Source organism: Drosophila willistoni (genome assembly GCF_018902025.1).
Source record: "Drosophila willistoni isolate 14030-0811.24 chromosome XR unlocalized genomic scaffold, UCI_dwil_1.1 Seg144, whole genome shotgun sequence".
Lineage (NCBI taxonomy): Eukaryota > Metazoa > Arthropoda > Insecta > Diptera > Drosophilidae > Drosophila > Drosophila willistoni.
In genome coordinates this window covers 8,742,146-8,765,928 of record NW_025814057.1, presented here as the reverse complement: position 1 = coordinate 8,765,928, position 23,783 = coordinate 8,742,146, and the positions used below count along the sequence as shown (strand labels likewise).

Below are 23,783 nucleotides of genomic sequence, written 5' to 3'. Positions count from 1 at the left end.
TATTGGCTTGTTTTCGGCCAAAAACTTAGCCTTTTCTCATTCTGTTAACGAGCAGACTCACCCATGAGCAAAGACTAATTTAAAGCTAGATTTCTGTGCTGGCAAACGCTGTTTTTTATGGATGATGGTGTTGCCAGTCTGTTGTTTTGTTTGGCGCGTTGTTTGACTGCTCTGGCAGTCAAACGTTTTATCCTGAATTATAAAATCGTGGAATGTTCGGCTGCTCTTGCAGTCGAAAACGTTGGTAATTTTCATAATGAGACTTTCTGGACATACTCAGTTTTCTCGAAAACTATACTTAAAATTTCTATTGAAACTTGTTGGGCATATATGTAAATGAAGAATTGGACCGTGTTGCTAGAGGGGGAGCTATGCGAAAACGTAAAATTTACTTTCTGGTGGGAAAATTGTCAATACATGGAATACTTTAAAACACTGAACTAAAACTAAAATTTAATATATTCTTCATAATTTATTCAAAAAAGTTGATAAATAGGTGAAAAATTAAAAATTATAAATGCAAAAAAGTTAACAGAGGGTTAACAGAGGGCCGTCGCTAACTCGAGTTTAACAGTGTCGCTAACTTGACGGACATGGGGAATCGAGCTGTTTGAGTTGCGCGCTCTTTTCAAATTGAGTGGTGGTATAAGCTACGTAAATTATGTTACTATCTAAAATAAATAAATATAGTAAATGTTACATGGCGAACAAAGGGGGACTGTTCCAGGTGAAGGATTCATGGGTACCAGCGAAATGAAAGTCAACCAATAAAAATTATGATTCGTTTTCGTTATCGAACAATAATTGAGTTGCATTAAATGTTCACTGGGTTGCAGGGAAATAAATAAATTTTGGAATTGAAATAAAATTGTTTGGATTGTGTAGTTTTTTTCTGCCATTAATTAATTATTAATATAGAAAACTTAATAAAACATTAAGTTCGGTGGTTGCGTCACATCAAAATAGCGGTTCGATGGTTTAATTGGGGATGGGTAAAACCGATACATCGATGTTTTTTTTCCGATGTTCGATGGTTTGCAGCCCTAGTCTCGAGTAAATTAGAAAAGTAAATTAGAAAGCAAAGCAATAATTTAGCGTAATTTTTAAGTCCCGCCAACAACAGCAGCAGCAGCCCCAAACATACAATATATTCCCAAAGTGCAGCTGAGCCGCACAGAGAACGCTGAGAACGCGACGCGGCTAAATTGTGAATTGCAATTGGAGTTTTTGTGTGTGTTTCTTTTTTTTTGTAAACGAAACTACGTCGCCATTTGTGACACACACGCACACACACTATCAAACCAACACACACACACACACCCAGAGATCTCTGAAAAAACCGAAATATACAGTGTTTTGTTGGTGGCTGTCTGCTTGTCTGTTTGGTTACGTCGAGGAATTTTTTTTTTGTTTGTTATAGCACGCAGCGTGATCCGTAGTAGTAAATAGTAATAATCATACACTGACTAAAAATAAACCACCGTGTATAACAACAAAAACATCACCATCAGTCCAGGAAACGGAGGAGGAGCACAGAACGGAACTTAACCCAACCCAACCCAAGTCTAACCCCATCAAACCCACGGAAATTTAAGTTTACCTGTGATTGAATCAGCAGCAGCAGCAATTGCAACAACAGAGAATAATGGCCAAAACCTATGATTATCTGTTTAAACTGCTACTCATTGGCGACTCTGGAGTGGGGAAGACCTGCATATTGTTTCGTTTCTCCGAGGATGCGTTCAATACAACCTTTATATCTACAATAGGTAAGATAGAGAGCGAGAGAGAGAGACGGAATGGGAGAGGGATAAAGAGACACCCAGAGCAAACTACCATTCCTATCCGCATACATCATCGCCCCAAACATCATTAACATACATCGTCATCATCATCATATTTGTCTCTCTGCCCTCGGTCCCCGGCCCTGGTCCCGGTCGCGGTCTGTCTTGTTTTTTAATTAATTATGACGCCGCCGGGCGAGCAGCAGCACCAGCTATCGCTCTCGGATTCGGACTCGGGAACTCGCACTCACATTTCACACTCAAATTGTGACTCATTTCGTGAAGCGAAATGAAATGTTCTTCTTTATTTTGTTGGGCCTTGTGTCTTTTGCCTTGCCTTGCCTTTTATTTGTCATAATTATTATGATAATTATTATTTTTGTTGTTGTTGCTGTTACTGGTATCGGCGGGAATGCCATAAGGGCGCTTATAATAGGCGTGGCAAGGAATTTCTTCTTCTACAAACAGCTATCAGCAATATCCCCAGTATCCGGCTATGGCAACACAAAGAACTTTTAATCGCTTCCATAGAAAAGAATATAAGTAAATCAAGTTTAAAGGCTAGGATTAGGATTTAGCATTGAATTCGATAAGCTGGCGATGGGATCAGTTTACCAACTATTAGCATATCAAGTTGCAAATCCTTAGAAACTTAAGCTAGTCCCCTTGTATATGTACATCTGATTTTCATCTTTTGATGGCATAACAAAGGTTAATAGCTGCTGCTCCCCGATGAGCCTCAAAATAGTTCACTCCCGCATCTTGGTATCGACCAAAAAATCTTTCTTTTCCTGCTTTCGTCTTCTCTGAAAGTCATTAAACTTTTTACGCTGCTCATTATCAGTAAAATAGCTGCCACGGGGGCTCATTTGTAAATTGATACTGGACTGGACTGTATGAGATACTGTTGTGAAGGGAAGGAAAGGAAAGGAAAGGGCTAGGTCATGCTTTAATGTAAATGTTGTATATGTATATGTGTTATATATAATTTACATTTATTGATTCCCCCCAAACCCTCTACTTACCTCTTTCACGACCCAACCAAACCAACAGCTGGGCCATGATAGTGCAAGATTGCTCAAGAAATTGTTTATTTTCGACCATTTGGCACGTTCCTCCTCCAACAACAACAACAAATAGCAACATTGTTTGTTAATCAATTGCGATTTGCTGCCGAGAATTCTTAGTTTTGTTTGCATTTTTTGGCCTTTTCGTGTGGGATTCGGGGGCCCTTTGTCTACGTCACAATTAAAGACGTGGAAAAGATTTTGGCAAAAGAAGAAAATTACTAATGAAATCAATTTGTCTTTTTTCCCTTACAGGTATCGATTTTAAAATTAGAACAATTGAATTAGATAACAAGAAAATCAAATTGCAAATATGGTAAGTTCGTTTTTGCTCATTATCATCATTGAAACTTTCTTTGATAGCGTCGTTGGTTTCATTTTTCTAGGGACACTGCCGGCCAGGAGCGTTTCCGCACAATAACCACGGCCTATTACAGAGGTGCCATGGGCATTATGCTGGTCTATGATATAACGCAGGAGAAATCATTTGAGAATATTAAAAACTGGATACGAAATATCGAGGAGAATGCCTCAGCGGATGTGGAGAAAATGCTGTTGGGCAACAAATGTGAATTGAATGATAAGAGACAGGTAGGTGAAATGTGAATTCACATTTATTTATGGTGATTAATCAAGTGCTTAATAACGGCTACTAAACAAACACAAGTACTACCAATATCGTTGATAAGTCTGAGCACTTTCTTAACAAAAAAAAAAAAGAAAAAGAAGCAATCGACCTACGATTAGCTTAGGTTTGTTTGAATTGAAAATAAACGATGATCAAACCACAAGGGATGGGAATATATCAACCATATAATGGGCAAAACATTTCATTTCCATTTATTGATATTTTGTTGTGTTCTCCTTGTTGTACAGGTTTCAAAAGAACGTGGCGAGCAATTGGCTATTGAGTATGGCATCAAGTTTATGGAGACATCCGCGAAAGCTAGCATCAATGTGGAAGAAGCCTTCCTCACACTCGCCAGTGATATCAAAGCGAAAACGGAAAAGCGAATGGTTAGTCCGAGTCGAGTTATTATAAAAGTCACACACAGAAAGACAAGCCTTTATTCCACCTATTTTTATTGTTATTTTCTAGGAGGCGAACAACCCACCAAAGGGAGGACATCAACTGAAACTTACCGAGAGCCGGCCAAAGGATAGTTGGTTGTCCAGATGCAGTCTGCTTTGACGTGGCAATGTTCAATTGGCACTGATGCGGCAAGGTGGTCATAATTCTGATAATATATGTGGTAGTAGTTTTCTTAACTCTTGTTAAGTTCGAACAACAGCAACTAAACAAAACAAACAACACACAGCAGCAAAAGCAACAACAACAACAACATCTCCAGGCCCTTTTCTCACCTCCTCTGCTCCTCCTCAATCCCTACCCATCATGCAACATAATGGAAATATTGTAATATTAAACTATACATTTATAATACCAGCTATTATTAATTAAACGAACATGACTTGGTGTACGAAATATATATATATATATATATATATATACGGTATATATACATAAATTATACAGTTATCGAGAAAGCAGTATAATTAAAATTAAGTTTCCAAAATGAATGAATAGCAACCGATGCAATGCAATGCAATCTAATCCAATTCAAAGGAAAAACTAAAACCCATCAAATCCGAACCAATTTAATCCAATCTGCATTCAATCCTAGTCCAACCTCCTCTAACTCGAAGATTATTATTTGGTTGTTGTCAATTTGTGTAATTAATTACTTGTAAAATAAATATATGTATATATTATATGCATATCATTTAGTTTCCTTGGTTCCTTTTTGCTCAATCGATTCAATCCCTCCTCGTCCTCCCATCCTCTTTGCCATTTTGTTAAGCGTATAAATATATATATAACTAAATATATAATTTAACACACACTCACACACATAAACAAGGTGTTCAGACGCACAATTCCAATATTCCTGTTCCTGTTTAACTCCTTGTCCTCTCTCCTAATCCTCGTGCACTCTAATATTGATGGATTGACCATTCCGTTTGATCCGTTTCCTAGCCATGCGGGTGCTTACATCTCACTCCCTGCCTTGTCTCCTTTCCCTTTCTCTATTTCTTCACATACATTTCATTTTCTTAATTTCTAGTTTTTACTGTATTTATTGCTCTCGTTTATTTGCCACACACAACACACACACACATAAACAAACAGAATAAAGCGTTATTTCTAATAAAAATATATAATAAATGTACGAAAGGTATGAGAATCGTGAATATGGAAATTTGTAGTACATGGGGTCAGATGTATGTATCTATTTGTAATACGATTGGATGATGATAATGATAATAATATGTAATAATAATAATAATAATGATATATATTTAATATTAAAATTGAAATGAAATCCATACAGCGCAGTAAAAGTAAAAGAAAAAAACAAAACAAAACAAAATACATATTGTGAAATTAATTGATAACTAAATGCATATTTGATATTAATGAATTACTTGTAATATTAATTATTAAACGTATACAATTTTATAAAAATAAAAACACGTGCAAGAAACAAATTCATTCTGAATCTTGTCGGACTTACCCAGGACTAACTTAAGAACAGGTTAAGTGGGGGTGGGACGAAAATGATTTGTAGAACGTTAGACAAGACTTAGTTTATGTTTAAACCTCCGTATTTGGCCCTCAAAAAATGAGAGTATAGAGAGTATCTCAGCACTGGGGCTTTTACTTCGCTAAATCTGTTCCTGAATTTAATAATTTAGACTAGAGAATATTATGAGCAAGCGGCTGCAACATTTATAGCTACTTACTTTCGATTATCTGGGAGATATTAATTCATTCAATTTAATGTGTAATAAAGTCACAAGACATCATACTTTAATGGGCAGTAAAATAAGATTCTATCGTAAGCCATTATGTCATTTAGTAAATGGAAACTGCAAATTCCCTGTCTGGTTAGGCCAGAAGTTATAATAGTTTTATAGCCAACTTACCGAATTCCGAACTTCTTGTTACATTTAAAAACACTACAGAATTCCAATTTGGTAATATATATAGTTGATTGTTTTTCATATCTCGTTTAATTGGACCACAACTTATAAGCTCAAAGTGCGATGACATTTCTTTTTTGTTTCTAAATAAATAAAAATAAAGGTCCAAATGCATCAGTAAACTGATATACCTTTAGAGAATGGAAGGGTATTACACTCTGTTAATAAATAAACAGCCGATTAACAGGCATCCAATATGTTAATAACATTTGGACACTGTTAATCCAATTTGAGCCTGTGAGAGTTTCAATAACTTTTATAAATGTATTTAAAAAAAAAAAAAATAGCTGCTTGATTTTTTGTCTTAAAACGATAAACAGAGAAATGGATAAGCTTAAAAATATGTATATATATATATATAGATACAATTACTTGTACGTTACGAACATTGGAATAGTATAAAAGGGAGATAGAAATAGAAGAAAGTAGAGCACGACATACATACATACACATACATTGGGGTAACAAACACACAAGGCTCGGATTCGGATTAGGATTATATAGACAAGATGCGATTGAGTAAATGTAAGTAAATATATTGCCAAGGGAAGAAAGAAAGGAATTGCACGCGACGGCAGCTCTGGAGCTGTCTCCATGGGTTACGCCTGAGGCAAATTCTGATAATAGGTCGACAGGATTTGCCAGGCATTTGGCTCCATGAACCCATCCGGGGGACTGGCTCCAGTTTTGGCCAATGTTCGCATTTTGGTGCCCGATATGAATTCAAAGTCATCTTTGCGTTGTGGCTCAAAGAAGGCCATGCGGCTGGCAGTTTTATCGTAGGCGGCCACACGGAAGGGCAGGATCTGGAATTATCATGGGATGGATGAATAGTAAATGGATAGTTGTTGGTTGTGTGTGTGTGTGTGTGTGTGTGTGCAACCCACCTCCATGCTATCCAGTCCTTGGGCCATTTTTAGGACTCTTGCTCCATGGGTAGCATCATAGAGATTGCCATCGGGATAGGCATGTTTATCGGGATGCGGCATGCCCGCAGGATCCCTTCCGACAATATAGAAATTGGCACCGGCATTCATTCGAGCCTTGGCATGCCATTGGACTTCTGTCGGACCGGCATACAGCATTGGCGATGGAAAGATGGCCAGCACAGTGTCCTCGCGCCTCAGCACTCCGGCGTCGAGGACGGCCTGGTGTTGCTTCATACGGACCTGCAGCGGCACATCATCATCCTTGGTCCAACCGCCTAATGGATGGAGCAACAGAACCGGTTGCTTGAAACCCCGGTCCAACAGCTGCCTCCTGGTATCCTGCATAAGGAGAGCATGACCATTGTGAATGGGATTACGCAGCTGAAAGGCGAATATAGCGTCCGCATTGAGTTCCTTGAATTTGCGACGCAACTCATTTGGCGTTAGGCGATACTGATCGAGACCATCCTGCCATCGGATGCGTTCAATGACGGCCAGATCACCGCCGACCAGATAATCGCCAGCTTCATAGACCTGCTTGCTGTACGGATGCGATGGATTGCTAGTGCCAAATTGACGAGACAGACGTTCCTCCTTACGTTGATAGTAGAATTCAGGTCGCCGCAATATGGCCACCGCCTGACCCTGATGCTTTAATGTGAGGGCAGACACACCCTCCAGGCGCTCCTTGTCCGCTGTTGTGGCACTCAGGACAATGGGCACTGAGTGATTCTCTCGATAGGATCCATCCATGCCACTTTGCAACGTATTGAAGTGCAGCGTCTGCAAATACTCATCCTCACGCATGAATCCCCGCAAAGGGAAGGCCCATCCTTCGGCAAGGACTTGAACCCATTGCAATTCTACCGTACTAATGTCGAGTCCCGGCAACGATTCGGCCTCGTGGCGTAAAGTCTGCGAGGCAATCGCATCGCTTGGATACAATTCGGGTAGCAGATCCACATCACGCAGGGAACGTGGAATGATACCCTCTTGCTCCAGCAGGGTAACCAGCTCCTGCGTGGACTCACGCACCGTATACCCATCCGTATTCACAACCAACTCTGGCTGTTGGGGTCGCTCATATTCCTGCGTGATCCCGGTGAAGCCCTTGATGGTGCCCTCCCGTGCCTTCTTGTAGAGCCCCTTCACATCGCGGGTCTCGCACACATTCAGCGGTGTGTCCACAAAGATCTCATAGAACTTAAGCCCAGCATCCTTGTGAATTTTGCGGGCCATCTCCCGATCATCGGCAAAGGGCGACACAAAACTACAGATGGCCACAACTCCGCTGTCGGCAAACAATTTGGCCACTTCGCCCACTCGTCGTATATTTTCCTCGCGCTCGGCGGGCGTAAATCCCAGATTCTTGTTCAATCCAGTGCGTATATTGTCTCCATCCAGGCCATAGGCGGGTATTCCCCGGGACACCAAGTACGCCTCCAGTTCGAATGCGATCGATGTTTTACCAGCACCGCTTAAACCTGAGAATTAGTTTGAATCACTCTAGGATGTTAGGGGAAGGGATGAGAGATCCTCACTCACCGGTTAGCCACACTGTGCAGCCACGAAAGCCACGACATAGACCCAGATTTTTTCCGCGCGTCTCTCGTGTAACATGATGCTTCTGTTCCGTCACATTCGTTGCCACCTGTAGACACTGTAGGCAGGGAAAAGAGAGCAGAGGGAAGCGGGGGAATTTCGTTGTTGAATCTTGTTTTGGTGCAAAATTATCATAAATTAATATTCATGCCGCGACCATGATGATGATGATGATAATAATGATGATGATGATGCCCCAGGTGCCATTAGCTAGCTCTAGCTAAAGCTGTGGCCCCTTTGAACAATTGCTGGATTTGACCCTCGAGCGTTTTTCTTTCATTTCTTTTTGCAGAATCTCAGCCGCTTATACAGTTTGTTGACCCCTTCTTCCCTCTATTTTATTCCATTTCATAAGCAGGCCGGAGGCAAATGGCACTGCGATGAGATAAACACCAAGTCATCCATCCATATTTGTGGTAAGTGAGTGTGAGTGAGTGTATATGGGATGACAATTTGAAAAAAAAGAATTCAATAGAATTCGTAACGCTCATAGATTAAACCATTATCGATTTCCAATCTCATAAATCAATATTATTTGGACTTTCCAAGTTTCATTTTCTCCACAAAAACACCAAAAACAAACTAAAACTAAAGAGTTCAAAAATACTCTTAGATTTTCAATTCCATAATTTATTTAGAAATTACTTCTTCCGAAATATATTTTCTCCAACAAAACTCCAAAACTTATATGTTATGAAGCTTTCTTGCCTATGATCAGTTTTTGAATACATTTAGTTTAATATATTGAAGATTAACCGAATTCAATCCTTTGACCCTTATTCATTGCCTTAAGCGATTGATCAGTTTGTTGGCTATATCGATCTTACCCGTCTTTTGATATGAGGATAAAATCCAATGGGTGGATTCGGCATTATGTATCACTCTTTTTGTTTTTTTTCTTATTATTTATTATTAATTGATTCTGATAACAGAATGAAATGATGGGGGACACACACCAAGCAGCGCGTTTTGGTTGTTGTGCAAAGTTTCACCAGTTTCCAACCAACCAAATCGGAGGGAAATATGTTTGTTATTTGCTTTCAACTCTCATAGACACAAACGCGAGACGAGCGTTGAAAGCGAACTGAAAGTTTTAATAATATTTACGGGAATTATATGGTGTAGTATATGATGATGGTGAGAAGAGAAACAAAAAGCGGAGAGCAGAAACAAGAGTGAGAGAAACAGAGAAAGAGAAGAGCTCGCTCGAGCCAAGCTGAGCCGGATTGGATCACAGAAATATTAACTAACCGTGTTCTGGATCCAGATGTCTCGTCGTCTTTTTGTGGTCTTTTGTCACATTTCGATATATCAATTTAATGGCTCATAAGAAACTATATGATGGTGGTGGGGAGGGGGGGAAACAAATGTTTAAACATATGTTTCATAGTTCTTAGAGTGACGACAAAATGGCATAAATGTGAAATATACATAAATAAATTTATATATGTATGGTAAGAGATCCTAGGTCTTGTAGTTATTCAAAACATTTTGTTGTTTTTTTTTTTTAACTTACATATTCATTGCATTTGTCATGGTTCAATAGGCAACATTTAGTCACTGGAGAAGAACTGACAATGTTATTGTTATTATTATTATTATTGACATTTGTATGGCTCAACAAGTTGGCGCGTTTAGTAAACATTTCCTTTTTTGATTTTTCTTCACCCACAAAGTAGTAAGATAAACAAATATCTATATATATATATATATAGAAAGCAATCTCAGAGTGATTCCGAGGTGGTATATATAAAGAGGCGTTTTCTTCTTTTTCTTGTTGTCAACGTTTTCGTTAATTAAACAACAAGTGAGAGTTGACTTCTTTTTTGTCTCTGTGATTCGTGTTGTTTTTTATTTTTTTTTTTTTTTGGTTTATAGTTTTTTTTGTTAAGCGCAAAATGAAACCATATACACACACAGGTGAACTTTCTCGACGTAGCTCAAAACTGCAACTGAAGTTAAATTGAATATGCAACCGTCAGGAGGAGAGATACAGACAAACGACCAAGTCAAGCGACCAACCAACCAACTAACCAGCTAACCAACAGGCGTTGCCTCAGTGTAAAATGGAGGCAACTAACATTTGCCCGAGAGATAAAAAACATGGAAAAATTAAAGCATTTGTTTACCATCACACAAATGTTTATTGTTTCTCATAGTGTATTCCAACTTAGTATTTTCTGTTAACCCAATTGCCAACTGAGTACATACTTATATGAAAAAAAAAAAAGAAAGACTAACCAAAACAGAAAACAATTTTTGGCTAAATGTAAATATTTAAAAACTTTAGACGAGGGCGAAAGTACGCAATAGTTAATACTTTACCCCGCATCCCCTCTGAGAAAGAGGCAGGCAGATAGCAGGCAGGTGCAAAAGTTTCAGATACGTGAGATCTAATTAGGCCAATTAAATGTCATTTTGCATTTGCCTGTTATTTGCTGGTTTGATAAGAATTCATTATCATTCACTTGACAGGTATTTCTGCAGAAGACTTAGCAAATTCTATTCTAGTCTATTACGATAAGAAAAGTTTGCTTAAGGAAAGACCCGAATAAATAAACATTACGCCCACATTATGTATATTAATTAATTTAAAAATCGAAGTCATTGAGTTGTATCATCGTTGTGAGCAAACATACAAAAATCCATTAAAAGATATTGCAAAAAAACAATTAACTTTAGTAGGAGATTCAACATTGTTAATGACAACTAAGTTTAAGTACTTACGGTCTATGTACGTACATATGTGTGTGTATATTACCCTACATAACATGGAGTTAAATGAAATTCGGCAATGAATTGGAACAATGGAACTATGTACTATGTGAGAAGTCGTCATCGTTTTCGTTGTGGTCATTCAACTTTTGACTGACTTCACTGTGGGCTCTGAGGTCTGAGGTTTGAAATCTGACCAAGTTTTTGTATCCATCCGCAAAAGTATCTTCAACTTGTTTACAATTCGTTAGCACAGGGGCCTCTCCAAAAAAGAAAAAGACTTGGGGATACTTTCTTTTTAATTTTAACTTGTTTTTCCCTCTATCTCGCTCTCGCACTTACTAAGTTCGTGTGTGTGTGTGTGTGTGTATAAAGATAATAAAAACCTGTTGAAATTTAGGAAGTCAACTAACATAGATATTGCATAAGAAAAGAAATAATAATCATAAAACTGGCTAAAAGTAATTGCAGACGTACATAAAAAATTCAATTCCATTAAAAAAAGGAGACTTTTATGCCTCGCATTATTCAACGCATTACTCAACTCATTATTAATCCCTCCACTACGTCACTTGGCCTATTGATTTTGTAATCATAACAATAGAACCACCATTCACATAATATCTATTACCATTAATTTCCTACTTTGCCCATTCCACTATTGACTTTGTAAGAGTAATTTGTAGTAATCTGTTCCAGAAATTATTTAGATTACACGTGCCCTTGTGTGCATATATGTACATATATATGTATAGATTTCTGCAAAATTGGCAGTTTTTGTTTTTTAGTCTGATGAAGCAAGTCAAGTTACAGTATTTATTCCTATATAAAGTATTTATGCCTACTTACGGGATGCTCTACTATCAACGATTAGACAAAATAAAAAAAAAACCGGGCATTGCCTCGAATTTGGGTCACTCTTTCAGTATAGAATGATAAGATAATGAATGGGTTTCAATGGCAATGTGACGTTAGCTTCTGATTATGGTTCTTTGGGAATTTTTGGTGATAGGTCGGGGGAAGTTTACGTGTTGTCATTAACTAGGCGAAGGGGGTTGTGAGAGAGTGTAGTGGAATTGTGATACAGATGAACTCTCTAAAGAAATGGTGTCAACAGCTGTTATAATAAATAAGAACCCACCACCACACCCCATCCATCCATCCATCCATCCATCATATCCGCGTTCCAGTTTAGTTCAGGTGCTCCAAAAATTCTTTTTTTTTTTTTTTGGGTGGGGAAGGGACGGTCGCCCGTTGCATGTCTTTTATTTCCTTTCCTTGACACAATTGTACAAATACAGGTGGGATGGAAAGGGGATGGAGGCTGGCCACGTACCTGACATGTTTTTTTCTTTTTCTTTTACTCACCGTTTTTTGACGTTTCTTACTGCTCTCCGGTGTTGCTGTTGCACTCATCGCGGAAAATCACACTTGGTCGCTACGGCTAGGAATTTAACACTGAACAACTACGGACTACAATCAATTTTGTAACTGTTGATGAATGAAAGACGACGGTACGTGACGCGGGAGAAAAACGATGAGTGAGTACCGCACGATTGGATCACATGGATATTTTACACATTGTTGCAATTGAGCTATTGCAAAAAACTTAGCATTAATGTCAAATCAAAAACCAATCAATGGTTAACATAAAATTTTTATACAAAAAAATCTCTCTCCCGCACGACACACAAACACACACGCGCACACACACACACGCTCACGGACGCAGGCACGCAGCTACACTGTCAGCGGTCAGCTGTTCAACTGCTGGAGATGAGAAGCTGCTCCATGGCTTTTTTTCGAAATAGTTTCACCAGAAAATTCATTATTCATTTTAAAACACGAAATCACAATAAATTGTTATTGCACTACATGCACACTTAGTTCTTGATTAATATAATTATCAATTCATTTAAATCGTCACTTGACTCAGCTCTAACAGATAGAGGGGGACAAAAAAGGAGAGTTATCGTTTATCGGCGGTATTTTTTAATCGATTGCAAATGCATTTAAATTTACAGCAACTTAAATAGGATTTGTTGATAATAAATAAAAATCATGAAAATGTTTTGTTTATTGCAAAAAACAAAAAAAAAATGTAGATAAATATTCGTATATATATATATATAATTCTGTGTCTTAAAATTAGCAAGGAGGAGTGTTCTCTAATACGGTGGCGGTTGGTGTTGGTACTGCTGCTGCTGCCCCATCATGTTCTGGCGCTGCAGTTGAGCCACAAGGTTGGGAGTCTGTTGTTGATTCATGCTCTGCTGCTGTTGGACTCCAACACCGACACCGACGCCCACGCCAACACCCATGCCGCCGCCACCAACAGCATTAGCCCCACCGGCTGCCTGTGGACCGCCGCCCATGCCAACACCAACACCACCGCCGCCACCCATGCCCTGCATTTGCATCATTTGCTGGTGTCGGAGCTGTTGCTGCTGTTGTTGTTGTTGCTGGAATTGTTGCTGTGTGGGCAGGACACCGGGTTTACCACCGCCAGCTTGTTGCTGTCGGGCATAAGGTGGCACCTGTCCAACGCCCACACCACCCGGTCCGGGGCCCATCATATTGGACATTGTAACATTGGGTGCTTGGTTCATGTATTGGCCACGATTTCCGCCCATCATGCTGCCGGGCATGTTGCCTCGCTGTTGTTGTTGCTGCTGCTGCTGTTGTTGTTGCACGGCGGCTGCAGCCATAAACTCTGGATTGTTTCGATTCGCCTGTTGCATTTGAGGATTGAAATTGCCCATCAAATTGGCTTGTTGCTGCTGCTGCTGATTAGGTCCCATGCCGACGCCTACGCCCACACCAACGCCCACGCCAACACCAATGCCGGCTCCTCCGCCTTGTTGTTGCATGCCCTGTTGCTGCTGTTGCTGCTGCTGTTGTTGTTGCTGATATTGATTCTGGAAATTCTGGAACTGCACCTGCTGCTGTGGCTGCTGCTGCATCATGCCCTGCTGTGGCATGGCGCCCATGCCCACACCGACATTCACACCCATATTCGGATTGTTTCCCACTCCGACGCCAACGCCAACACCAACACCCACACCAACACCAACGCCATTGCCTCCCTGTACGCCGCCGCTTTGCATCAGTTGATTGGCATTGGGATTGCCCACCATTCCGACCATTCCTTGGGCCATCTGTTGTTGCATCATGGTATTCTGTGACATACCTTGGCCACCCATATTCATTTGATTCATCTGATTTGGCGCCATGCCGGGTCGCATATTGCCGCCTCGCATAAATTGCTGCTGTTGCTGATTCGGATTCATTTGCTGTTGCTGCTGGGCAGTCTGTTGTTGTTGCTGTTGCTGCTGCTGTTGTTGTTGCTGCTGTTGCTGTTGTTGTTGTTGCTGCTGCATTGCATTGAATGCGGCCACCGTTTGAGGATTTTGCTGGGCATTCATTTGCTGCTGGCGCAACTGCTGAGGATTCATTTGCTGTTGCTGTGGTCCTCCAGGTCCAACACCCTGTTGCTGCTGTTGCTGTTGTTGTGCTTGCTGCTGCATGGGATTGAAACCGCCAACTCCCTGTTGTTGTTGTTGCTGCTGCTGTGTCTGTTGGAAGGAGCTAGGAGCACGTTGCCGCAACAACTGAGAGAGAGCCTGCTTGGAGTTGGTATTCTGCGGCGGTCTTTCGATGCGATTCACTGAAACGACAAATACATTAGATTGTGATGGAGCTATAAAAGTTGACGCTTGACTCACTTTGCATATTCTGCTGATGTGGATTATATTGATTGTGATATTGCTGCGGGGTCTGCTGCTGTTGCGGTGCATTATGCCATTGCTGCTGCTGTGGCCCACCGCCAAGGCCAGGACCTCCAGGGCCAGCACCTGGACCCTGTTGCATAAAGTTCACTTGTTGATTCAATGGGCCATTACCGCCGCCGACATTAAGTTGCTGTTGCAGCTGATTCGGTGTCATTTGTTGCATTTGCTGTTGCTGTTGCATCATGGCATTTTGTTGTTGCATCATGGCATTTGGATTGGGTCCAAATTGTTGCATGTTCATCTGTGTTCGAAGTGAAAAGGCAAGATAAGTATTAGGTGGATTGGATGAGGCGAAATAGGAGAATCACTCACTGGCATATTCATTTGCATTTGTCCCATTTGATTGTTTTGCATTTGCTGTTGCTGCATATTCAGTTGTTGTTGTTGCTGCTGCTGTTGTTGCTGTTGCTGCTGTTGTTGTTGCTGCTGTTGCATTTGTTGTTGCTGCTGTTGCTGTTGTTGTGGCTGAGGCGCCAATTGAGGCTGCTGTCCTTGTTGAGTATTCACAACCGGCGGCGTTTTGGGATTCTTAGGCTTACGTTTCCGTGTGGTCGTTCCCTTACCGCGACCTCGGCCAGTGCCCACACCAACGGCACTAGGAGATTGATCCACCGAAGAGGGAGTGTCCGCCTTCATCATTTCATCCTTCTGCAAGTGGAAAAAATGTTACCTAAGAAAACCTTTTCAGGGAAATCCTCAACACTTACAATGCAAATCTTTTCTGGGACGGGCTCAATATCTTCCGGTGGCAGAGGCAATGGTTCATAATAGTAGCTACTCGGTTTAACCAGACTGTGCGTATGATACTTGAGATTACGATGAGCATCCTCATAGGTTAAAGGTTTTCTTTCAAGCTTTACAGCTCCAAACCAGACCCAAGAGAAGGGCGCCGGATTCTTGTGACCCTCGAGTATATCCCAAACACTAATGCGTTGCTTATCCGAGATGCGCAATTGTTTCTTGTCCATGTCACAGATCTTGTTGCCCTTTGTATCCATTCCAGCATGCTCGCATGCAATGACCTTAACATGGATTTATTGGGAAAGATTAGTGAGTCAGATCACGACTAGAATCGATGGCACTCACCTCAGTTGGCTGCTTATAGAGTGGCAACAGTTGCCGGATGACCCTTATCGAGGCATTGTTCTTCTCACCAATTTCCTTTTTCAATTTCTTCATCAGATTGAGATAAAGTTTCTTGTTCTCATCCCTTTCCGACTGGCTATCAGACACAAGAGTCGAATGAACCAATGTGGCCAGCATGTCCACCACTGTGGTGAAGAGTTCTCGATTGCAACTGAGGTCAACCACACCCTGGCAGACAAGTTGGGCCAACAGAATGGCCCAATCCGTGGTGGGAGTGCTATTCTTTTGGATGGCCTCGAACATTCCACCGACCAGAGAGAAGCGCAGCTGCAAAGCATCCAGGATTTCTTCACGTGCCTGCGGCTCATCGACACCTCCAATTGTATCCAACTAAATGAACGAATAGAACAAATTATTAATTTCTTTTATGCGCCGTCCATTGGACTTTAGCTTACCTCGGCAAAGGATTGAAGACACTGGGAGAGCTGCGAGTAGAGGGATACGAGTAAATTCTCTTTGTACTCATCTTGACCTTTTAGGCAGGTGAGGATTAGGCCCAGGAATGGCTGATAGTTAAGTGGCATCTTCTTATTCCTTGTGGCCACACCTCCCAGTCCGTAGCTGTTGCTGCTGTGACAACTATTGCTCTTCTCCCGCTCATCGCCACTTCCCGAGCTATTGCAATCCGATTTGGGGACCTTGGAAAAGTAATTCATCGACTCCAGAACTTGGCCAGCCACCCGGAGAATGCGACCCTGGACGGCGGGCGTAAGTTTGGCTATCAATGGAGCAACTAGCCAGGTGGATGGCTTCGGTTTATGTGTGGCTTTCAATGCTCCCGGTAGAACAACCTCCTCCATGTGGAAGACATCAATGGCCGCCCTGGCAACCGTGTCTAGCCAGACATTCAGCTCTGCCGTGTTGCTGAACGATTGGCGATACATCAGCTGCAGGTCCAGCCATGAGATACGCAACGTCCATTGGCCCAGATTCTCAAGGATCCTCACAATCATGGCTCGCTGATCCAGTTCGGAGATTATATTGAATTCAGCTTCCGGATAACAAATCATGTGGAGTACACGCTGTGCCTGCTTGGCCGTGAGCATCTCATCGATGATCATGTCGCACAGTTGCTCTGCATTCTTCAAACAACGTTCCAGGACATGCTCCTGGGCGCAGATCTGTTTGAGCACCGCCTGGGCGAATTCCAGCAAAGAGATTTGCTCCAGTCCACCAACCGAAGGCTGCTGAAGAGCCTCCTGTTCGCTAGTCAGACTCGTGCTGCCCAATTGCAGGTCGCTGGTGCCCAAAATTTGACTGAGATCAGCGGGTCGCTGTTCATTGCTTTTGGGTGTGCTGCCAGGATGGACGGGAGTATTGAAACCGCTACGTTTGCCACTACCAAATGCCCCACCACCCACCGAGGAGGAACCGAGTCCACCGACGGTGGATCCCATTGGGGTCTTTAGCGCCGCATTGTCTACCACAATGAGAATGGCCTTTAGGACAGCCAGGACAGCGGCAATGGGTATCGTCTTATGGGCACCCACCAGGAGGTGGCGATCACAGCTCAAGCGAATGCTAAAGTCACTGCCCACGGCGTGCAGGGGATTGGGTGATGTGCTCACCGAATACATACCCGGCTGTGGGATCTCCAGAGTTTTAAAGAGCTTCAGCACCAGATGACAAGTCAAACGGGCTCCAGCCTCGGCATCTCCGCTCAGTTCGCTGACACTGCCGACGCCGGCTCCACTACTAACCGAACGGGCCAACGTGGGCAGTGCGAATTTGCTGACGAAATCCGCCAGAGAAAAGCAATGACGTGCCACCAAAATGCAGACGAATACAGCCAGGGCATTGTGGGTCCTGCCCTGACCAATGTCCACCTGTCCGCCCAGATGGGGATACCGTGGACTTTTGCTTCCGCTGCACAAGCTTTGGAGGGCGGCTATCCACTCCTCGGAAAGGACATTGCAACTGGCCGTTAGCTCGGCACAGGCCAATGCCATATCGTTCAAGCGCTCGTTATCCGTCTCGCGGCAGACAGCGATAAGGGCATTGGACACAAAGCTATACACATTCGCCGGTGATTCGTGAAGTTGGCGTAGCCAATGGGCTTCAATCTTGCCCCCACGGCGCGGTGCCAGAAAGACCTCTTGCAGGAATTGAGGATTGTAGCCCTGTGGGGGTAGACCCAACTGCTCTGGAGTGTTGAAGATGTCCTTGAAGCGCTTAATGCATTGCAGCTGCTGATAATACTCATTGGATTGCTCCTTGCCCTGCAGCAGGACACAGGACTCGTGCAGATCACTCAAATAGGCAAGAATGCAGCGTTCAGCCGAGCTGCACTCACTTGGATTGTTCACATGGCGTATCGTCCGACAGAGACCCTCAAACACGGACATCGTTTGCTCCGGAGAGAGGAGCAAGCAGCTGTGGTAGCGTCGCAGAATACTCACAATGTAGAGGGCCAACGAGGTGGTATACCCGCGGACCATGTTCGATTTTTTCAGCTGCAACTGATGCTCCACTTCGGGCAGCTCCTTGAGCAGATTATCGCACAGCTCCAGCAGACTATAGATATTCAGGGCCAGCTCCATGAGATCAAAGAGAAAGGCGACATGCTCCTGTACGGGCAGATAGTTATTGTTACCCGAAGCGAAGCCGTTCAGCTGCTCCAGAATATTAGCCGCACATTGAGCGGTGACGACATGCTGATCGAAGTAGGCCATGTGCTGGCACTTGGCGGTGGTCGCCTCAAAGTTAAACTCGTTGCGGGAATGCTTCTTCACCTTGCCACCCTCGGCCACATCGATGGAGAACTTCTTGGTGAAGAGTTTGCCAATCTCTTTGGACATCTTCTTGACAGCATGCTTCTTCTCGTCTCGCTCTTTGCCGACGCCAAAGAGAAGAATGTATCGCTGGTTGCTCTCAGTGCTGTAACTGGCCATGCTCGGATCATCCTGGGGAATGGGAAAGTGTTTGGTGTACACATAATGCCGGGAAATGGGCGGAGTGGAGTGACCGTTGCCAGTTCCATTGCCATCACCATCGCCAGGTGGCCCAATCTTTGGACTGTCTGGCGCCTCGTGCTGTTGACCCTTCTCCTTGATATTCTGCACAAGTTTATCCAGATCATCATCGACATTGGAGTCATCGAATTCGTTGTGCTTGAAATCCAATCCGCCGCCAAAGCCATCATCATCGAAGCCGTGACTTGTCGTCGGCGGCGGTGGAGCCGGCGGTGGCGGCGATGTTTTTGATGTGGCCACCGATGATTTGTTCACCAGTGTGGACTCTAGTAGCAGATCTCCACGTGAGATTAGCGTGTGCATGTAGGCATTGTGCCAAAAGACATCGTGCCGTATTAGAGCACTGAACAGTTGCACCAAATTGGTGAATTCAGTGCGCTGCTGCGGACTGCTGGAATGCTCATCTAAAACGGGTGCATCGTGGTCGAGGAACTGCATCAGAACATGCTGGAACACAGGCAATCCGTCAATCAACCCCGCCCCGGAGGCTAATGAATCCTTGTCCTCCTTGTCGTTGGATTGCTCAGCCGGAGTGCTGGTGACATCGATCTGTCGCTTGTCCAACAGAATCGCCACCACCATGGCACGATGTTCGCCCCACCGTTGACTCGAAACGGCCCATTCGCAAAGAATCCTGACAGTGTCCTTGTCCTGCTTAGGTTCATAGCTGGGACGTTGCGACTGCTGTTGCTGCTGTTGATCCGATCCAGAAACCACTGCCACGGGCTCACTATCTTCTCGCCGTTTGCTGGGAAAGATGTGGGCATAAAGAGTATCCATGCTGTTGCACTGATCCATGCGCTCGAAACAATGTGTATCCAGGTAGTCCAGGGTGGCCAGGACACTAGTATAATGGTTCTTCCCGGCACTCAACCACTTGGAGGCAAACCAATTCTGCTCTGCATGCTGGGTCCGGACGACTATGTCGGCTTCGGCGGCACGCAGTTGCCGTCGCAGTTCCTGATTGGTCCGAGGACAACGCGTTGGCATGGGCAAAACGGAAGGAGCCAGCGGCAAATGATCCAATGGACTGCCCACCAGCGATGAGGGAGCCCGATGGGCGGCTATGCCACTCCAGACCAGAGCTGTGGGACATTCAATTGTTATGATCTGAAGAATAGTGCTCAGATAGAGCACAATATCCCGATGATGGGGACAATTCATCTGCTCCTGCAGGGCCAACTCATACGGATCCGGGTGATGATGGTTCTGATGGTGGTTCTGAGCCTTTTCTCCTCCACCAGCTTCCAGCTCTTTTAGGCCCTGCTGTTCCACGGCTGAGTTGAGTAAATGGGCCAACTTCTTGGCCACAATGTAGGCCATCTTACGGCACAGACGTTCCGACTGGACAAAGTCATGCATATACTGAAGAGCAAAGCTCAACACAAGCTTCTTCAGCGGCTCATCGAAACTGGTCTGGGTTCGCATCTTGTCCAACAAATCGAGTATCCAGTTAAGAAACTCCTGCCGATCCAACAGGGACTCTTCGTACATGTATTTGCTCAGTTGATGGCAATACTTCCAATACTTCAAGGCATTACGGCTGTCTTCAAACTGACTGCCAATTCCCGATATCGTGGATCCAGGTGGAACAGCTGCAGCGCCCACTGCCACACCGCTGGCGGTGGATGAAGAGGAGGACGATCCTGGAGGTATACTACCTCCAGATCCAGCTGGAGGCATTACATTACCAGCAGAGTTGACACCTCCCGATCCCGGAGGACCAGTCGCTCCAGGAGCTCCGCCATTGGCTGGACTATGTATTGGTGGCAAAGGACTGGCCATGCTTGGTACAGGGATAACATTGGGCTGACCACTACAGGGGGCCACAGCATTGCTCACAGCTCCGCTACCGGATGAAGTGTTCCCATTGGTAGTAACACCCATTCCAGGTCCAGATCCTCCAGTCAAACCAGCTGATTGGTTGCCATTCGCGGCAGGCTTGTGATGATCTGGAATTAAAATTCAAGGTCGCGAATCTGTTTAAATAAAAAATGGTTCCACTTACCTTGTTGATAGTACTCCTGAAGCTTGGGCAGAAGCTCCTTCATAAATTTAATCATATTGCCAGTCCACTCTGCCGCCGGGTCATAAATACTACGCTTCTTATTCTTGGACTCGGTGAAACTCAAGGTGTAGGCGGCGCTTAGTTTAATGAACCAAGTGGCTCGCTGCATGTTCACCTGATTCTCGCAGAGCGTTATAAAGATTTCCTCTTTCTTGTTGAACGATGGTGCCCGTTTGGCCAGACTAAGAAGCGGCTTGTTGCCTGCCAGATCCTTGAACCAGGCATCTACCGTGCACTTGCGACGCGGCGACACTGGCCAGAAATTGTCCTTGCAGTTGATCTGTTGCTTTTTACGGCCCGTGTCTTGCAGGGTCATCAGCTCCTCCTTCTTGGCCAGGACGCCGCTGAAGAAGGCACTCACTTTGCTGGCATTCACATTTGAATTGTGTGCTGTTCCAAATTCATCCGACAGGGGCGGCGTCGTGGTGAAACCGTGCTTTACATTTGTGGGCGTCAGCTCGTCCTCCCGCTGTTTGGCGTCCTGTGGATAGATATCCGGCGGACCTAGACGCGTCCGCTTTAGCGGGCGCTTCTCCTGCAGCATGGAGAGCATCGCGAAGCTGCTCTATACACCAATTTTAAGAGAAATTCAATTCAAACTCTGCAAAATTCTAACTTTTTTTCTTTCAACAACTAGAGATGTGCTAAACAAGGCAAAAACCGATAACGATTATTTTTTAATCCAGGGTTGTCATCATTTTGACGATAGCAAAACATACAAAAGATGTTAGGCGGGATAATTTAAAATGCAATTTAGTATGAATTAGTTTTTATTTAACAATTATCCAAAAAATTTCGATTGTATTGTTCGTTATTTTGATATTGGCCATACAAAAGCTGCATATTTTCGTTAAATTGAACACTTATAAAAATTATAACAAATAAAAAAACAGTTTAATTTATTAAACACAATATGCGATTGGTACTGGAGTGTGCAGTATGTATAAAAAATACCACTTTGAGTGCTAAAATCACGTAAAAACTGGCGTATAAAGCTTGATATATAAAGATTGGATGGGAAAGTAAGCCTCTTTCTTGCCTCTCTTGTCTCTAGCGATCGAATTCGGGCTCATCATTAAAATAATGATCATTCAGGACCATGCCGTCACTCACCTCAAAATGCACTTGAAGCATTTGAAGAGGATAATTAGCGGTTGGCAGCTGAAAATATTAATTTTTTTAATAATTTTAAACAAAAATGTGTTGTTGTTGCTTCTCTTTTTCACTCACTCTTTCAAGAATGTCGCGTCTTATATCCGTGGCAGCAGCATACAATTCGAGAGGATTATGACTCTGCCGTTTGGCCAGATTAACCAGAGTATCCACAATGAAACTATCAGTTATGCCCAAGCAATAACAAATATTCAGATAACACAAGTTTTCATTATTTGCCACCAAAAGTGATAACTCCGTTTCGCCAATTTCCCTAGCACACTGCACCGATAGGGACTCGAGCTTGGACAGGCCAGACAGCCAATGAACAGATCTATCGTCGCGCGGCTTACACACAAGCCATCTTAACGAACGCAAGGCACTGATATGTTGGGCCTGCTCCTCATTGATCCAACGCTTGCGCTGGAGCACCAGGAATGCCAAATGCGTGGAGCACTGGCTGGCCAAGGCTTTGAAGAAACGGGTTTTCAACTCATCGGGGCACCAGATTTGCAGATATTGCAACTGTGAGAAATTCACCAGGCACATGGGATCAGCAGTGCTGTCGTTGTACGAAAGTTTCTCCAGTTTGGGGCAACAGGAGGACAACTGTTTGAGTATGCTAGTGGTAAGAAACCTTTTCGCGTTGCCTAGTTGTAAGACACGCAGATTCTTCATTGATTTGGTGATTGCTGTGAATTCCGAACCGGATAACTGGATATCATCGTATATAAGGAGCTCCTCAAGATTTCTAAAATGACGCAGCTCTTGCACTGCAAAAATTGAAATGAAATTAAGCCAACCGAATCTCTTAGGTTCCGATTTCCACAACACTCACATTCCCTGCGGTCGAAGCTCTCCAAGCCCAGACTTATAATATATGGCAGTCGCAGTAAGATATTTTTGATTAAATCCTTGCTTGTGCTCTTGTAGTTCCTGATATGCACCCGCTGCAATGTCGTCATTCGCAACAGATACGACTGTGTCCTGGCCACTGTGGCATTCCTGATTGTCAGACTCTCCAATCGTGTGCAATATTTGGTAATTAATGGCCATAACTGCAGAGGATGATCATCGTCGTAGTAGGAGTGCAGACTCCTCACATTCTCACCGCAAAGCCACAAGAACGTTTGCCAATCCTCAAAGCTCTTCAAATTAATGTGCCTGTCCTGAATCTCATGGAAATGCCGTTGATGTAGGTGAATGAAAACATCCCGCAAAGTCCGACAGCATCGTGCTAAATTTAATTGATCTTCTAGATTGGGCAGGAGCTTAAATATCATCAACAGACATTTGGGGCTCAAGTCCGAGAGGTTCGTTGTGCGAGCCATTTTGAGAATTATTATTATTTTATTACGTACATCATTTAGTTTGTTTGTTATTAGTAATTCTCAATTAACTCTTCCCTTGCTCTTCTTCTTTCGTTCCTTCACACTGTCTGTCTCTATCTCGTTCTAACTAGTGTTCTCAAAGTGCGCAATCGAAATTAATACAGTTAATGCTCAGATGATA

The 23,783-nt window shown here is 43.2% G+C and overlaps 4 protein-coding genes across 5 annotated transcripts; 1 reads left to right on the top strand and 3 right to left on the bottom strand.

Moving 5' to 3' along the window:
• Positions 1-1,044: 1,044 nt before the first annotated feature.
• On the top strand, positions 1,045-5,087 carry LOC6638725 (ras-related protein Rab-8A). Its single transcript, XM_002061801.4, has 5 exons — positions 1,045-1,769; positions 3,107-3,167; positions 3,238-3,442; positions 3,728-3,868; positions 3,951-5,087. Exons 1-5 carry the CDS (start codon positions 1,646-1,648, stop codon positions 4,041-4,043), a joined length of 624 nt encoding a protein of 207 aa, XP_002061837.1. The 5' UTR covers positions 1,045-1,645; the 3' UTR covers positions 4,044-5,087.
• A 1,324-nt stretch (positions 5,088-6,411) lies between these two features.
• Positions 6,412-12,946, bottom strand: LOC6639100 (bifunctional 3'-phosphoadenosine 5'-phosphosulfate synthase). Of its 2 annotated transcripts, none has more exons than XM_015179063.3 (4): positions 12,511-12,946; positions 8,371-8,485; positions 6,784-8,309; positions 6,412-6,702 (listed from the first exon to the last, which is right to left on the bottom strand). In XM_015179063.3, the coding sequence occupies exons 1-4, from the start codon at positions 12,556-12,558 to the stop codon at positions 6,496-6,498; spliced, it is 1,896 nt and encodes a 631-aa protein (XP_015034549.1). In that variant the 5' UTR covers positions 12,559-12,946; the 3' UTR covers positions 6,412-6,495. The 2 variants fall into 2 exon arrangements, with proteins under 2 accessions (XP_015034549.1, XP_023037458.1); XM_023181690.2 differs by lacking the exon at positions 12,511-12,946 and adding an exon at positions 9,255-9,318.
• Positions 12,947-13,250: 304 nt separating this feature from the next.
• LOC6639101 (mediator of RNA polymerase II transcription subunit 12) lies at positions 13,251-21,739 on the bottom strand. Its single transcript, XM_023181724.2, has 7 exons — positions 21,060-21,739; positions 16,475-21,003; positions 16,020-16,409; positions 15,641-15,955; positions 15,246-15,581; positions 14,868-15,174; positions 13,251-14,809 (listed from the first exon to the last, which is right to left on the bottom strand). Exons 1-7 carry the CDS (start codon positions 21,670-21,672, stop codon positions 13,311-13,313), a joined length of 7,989 nt encoding a protein of 2,662 aa, XP_023037492.1. The 5' UTR covers positions 21,673-21,739; the 3' UTR covers positions 13,251-13,310.
• Positions 21,740-21,991: 252 nt separating this feature from the next.
• LOC6639102 lies at positions 21,992-23,743 on the bottom strand. The gene is made up of 3 exons (XM_002061804.4): positions 23,110-23,743; positions 22,350-23,044; positions 21,992-22,280 (listed from the first exon to the last, which is right to left on the bottom strand). Exons 1-3 carry the CDS (start codon positions 23,600-23,602, stop codon positions 22,170-22,172), a joined length of 1,299 nt encoding a protein of 432 aa, XP_002061840.1. The 5' UTR covers positions 23,603-23,743; the 3' UTR covers positions 21,992-22,169.
• Positions 23,744-23,783: the final 40 nt, after the last annotated feature.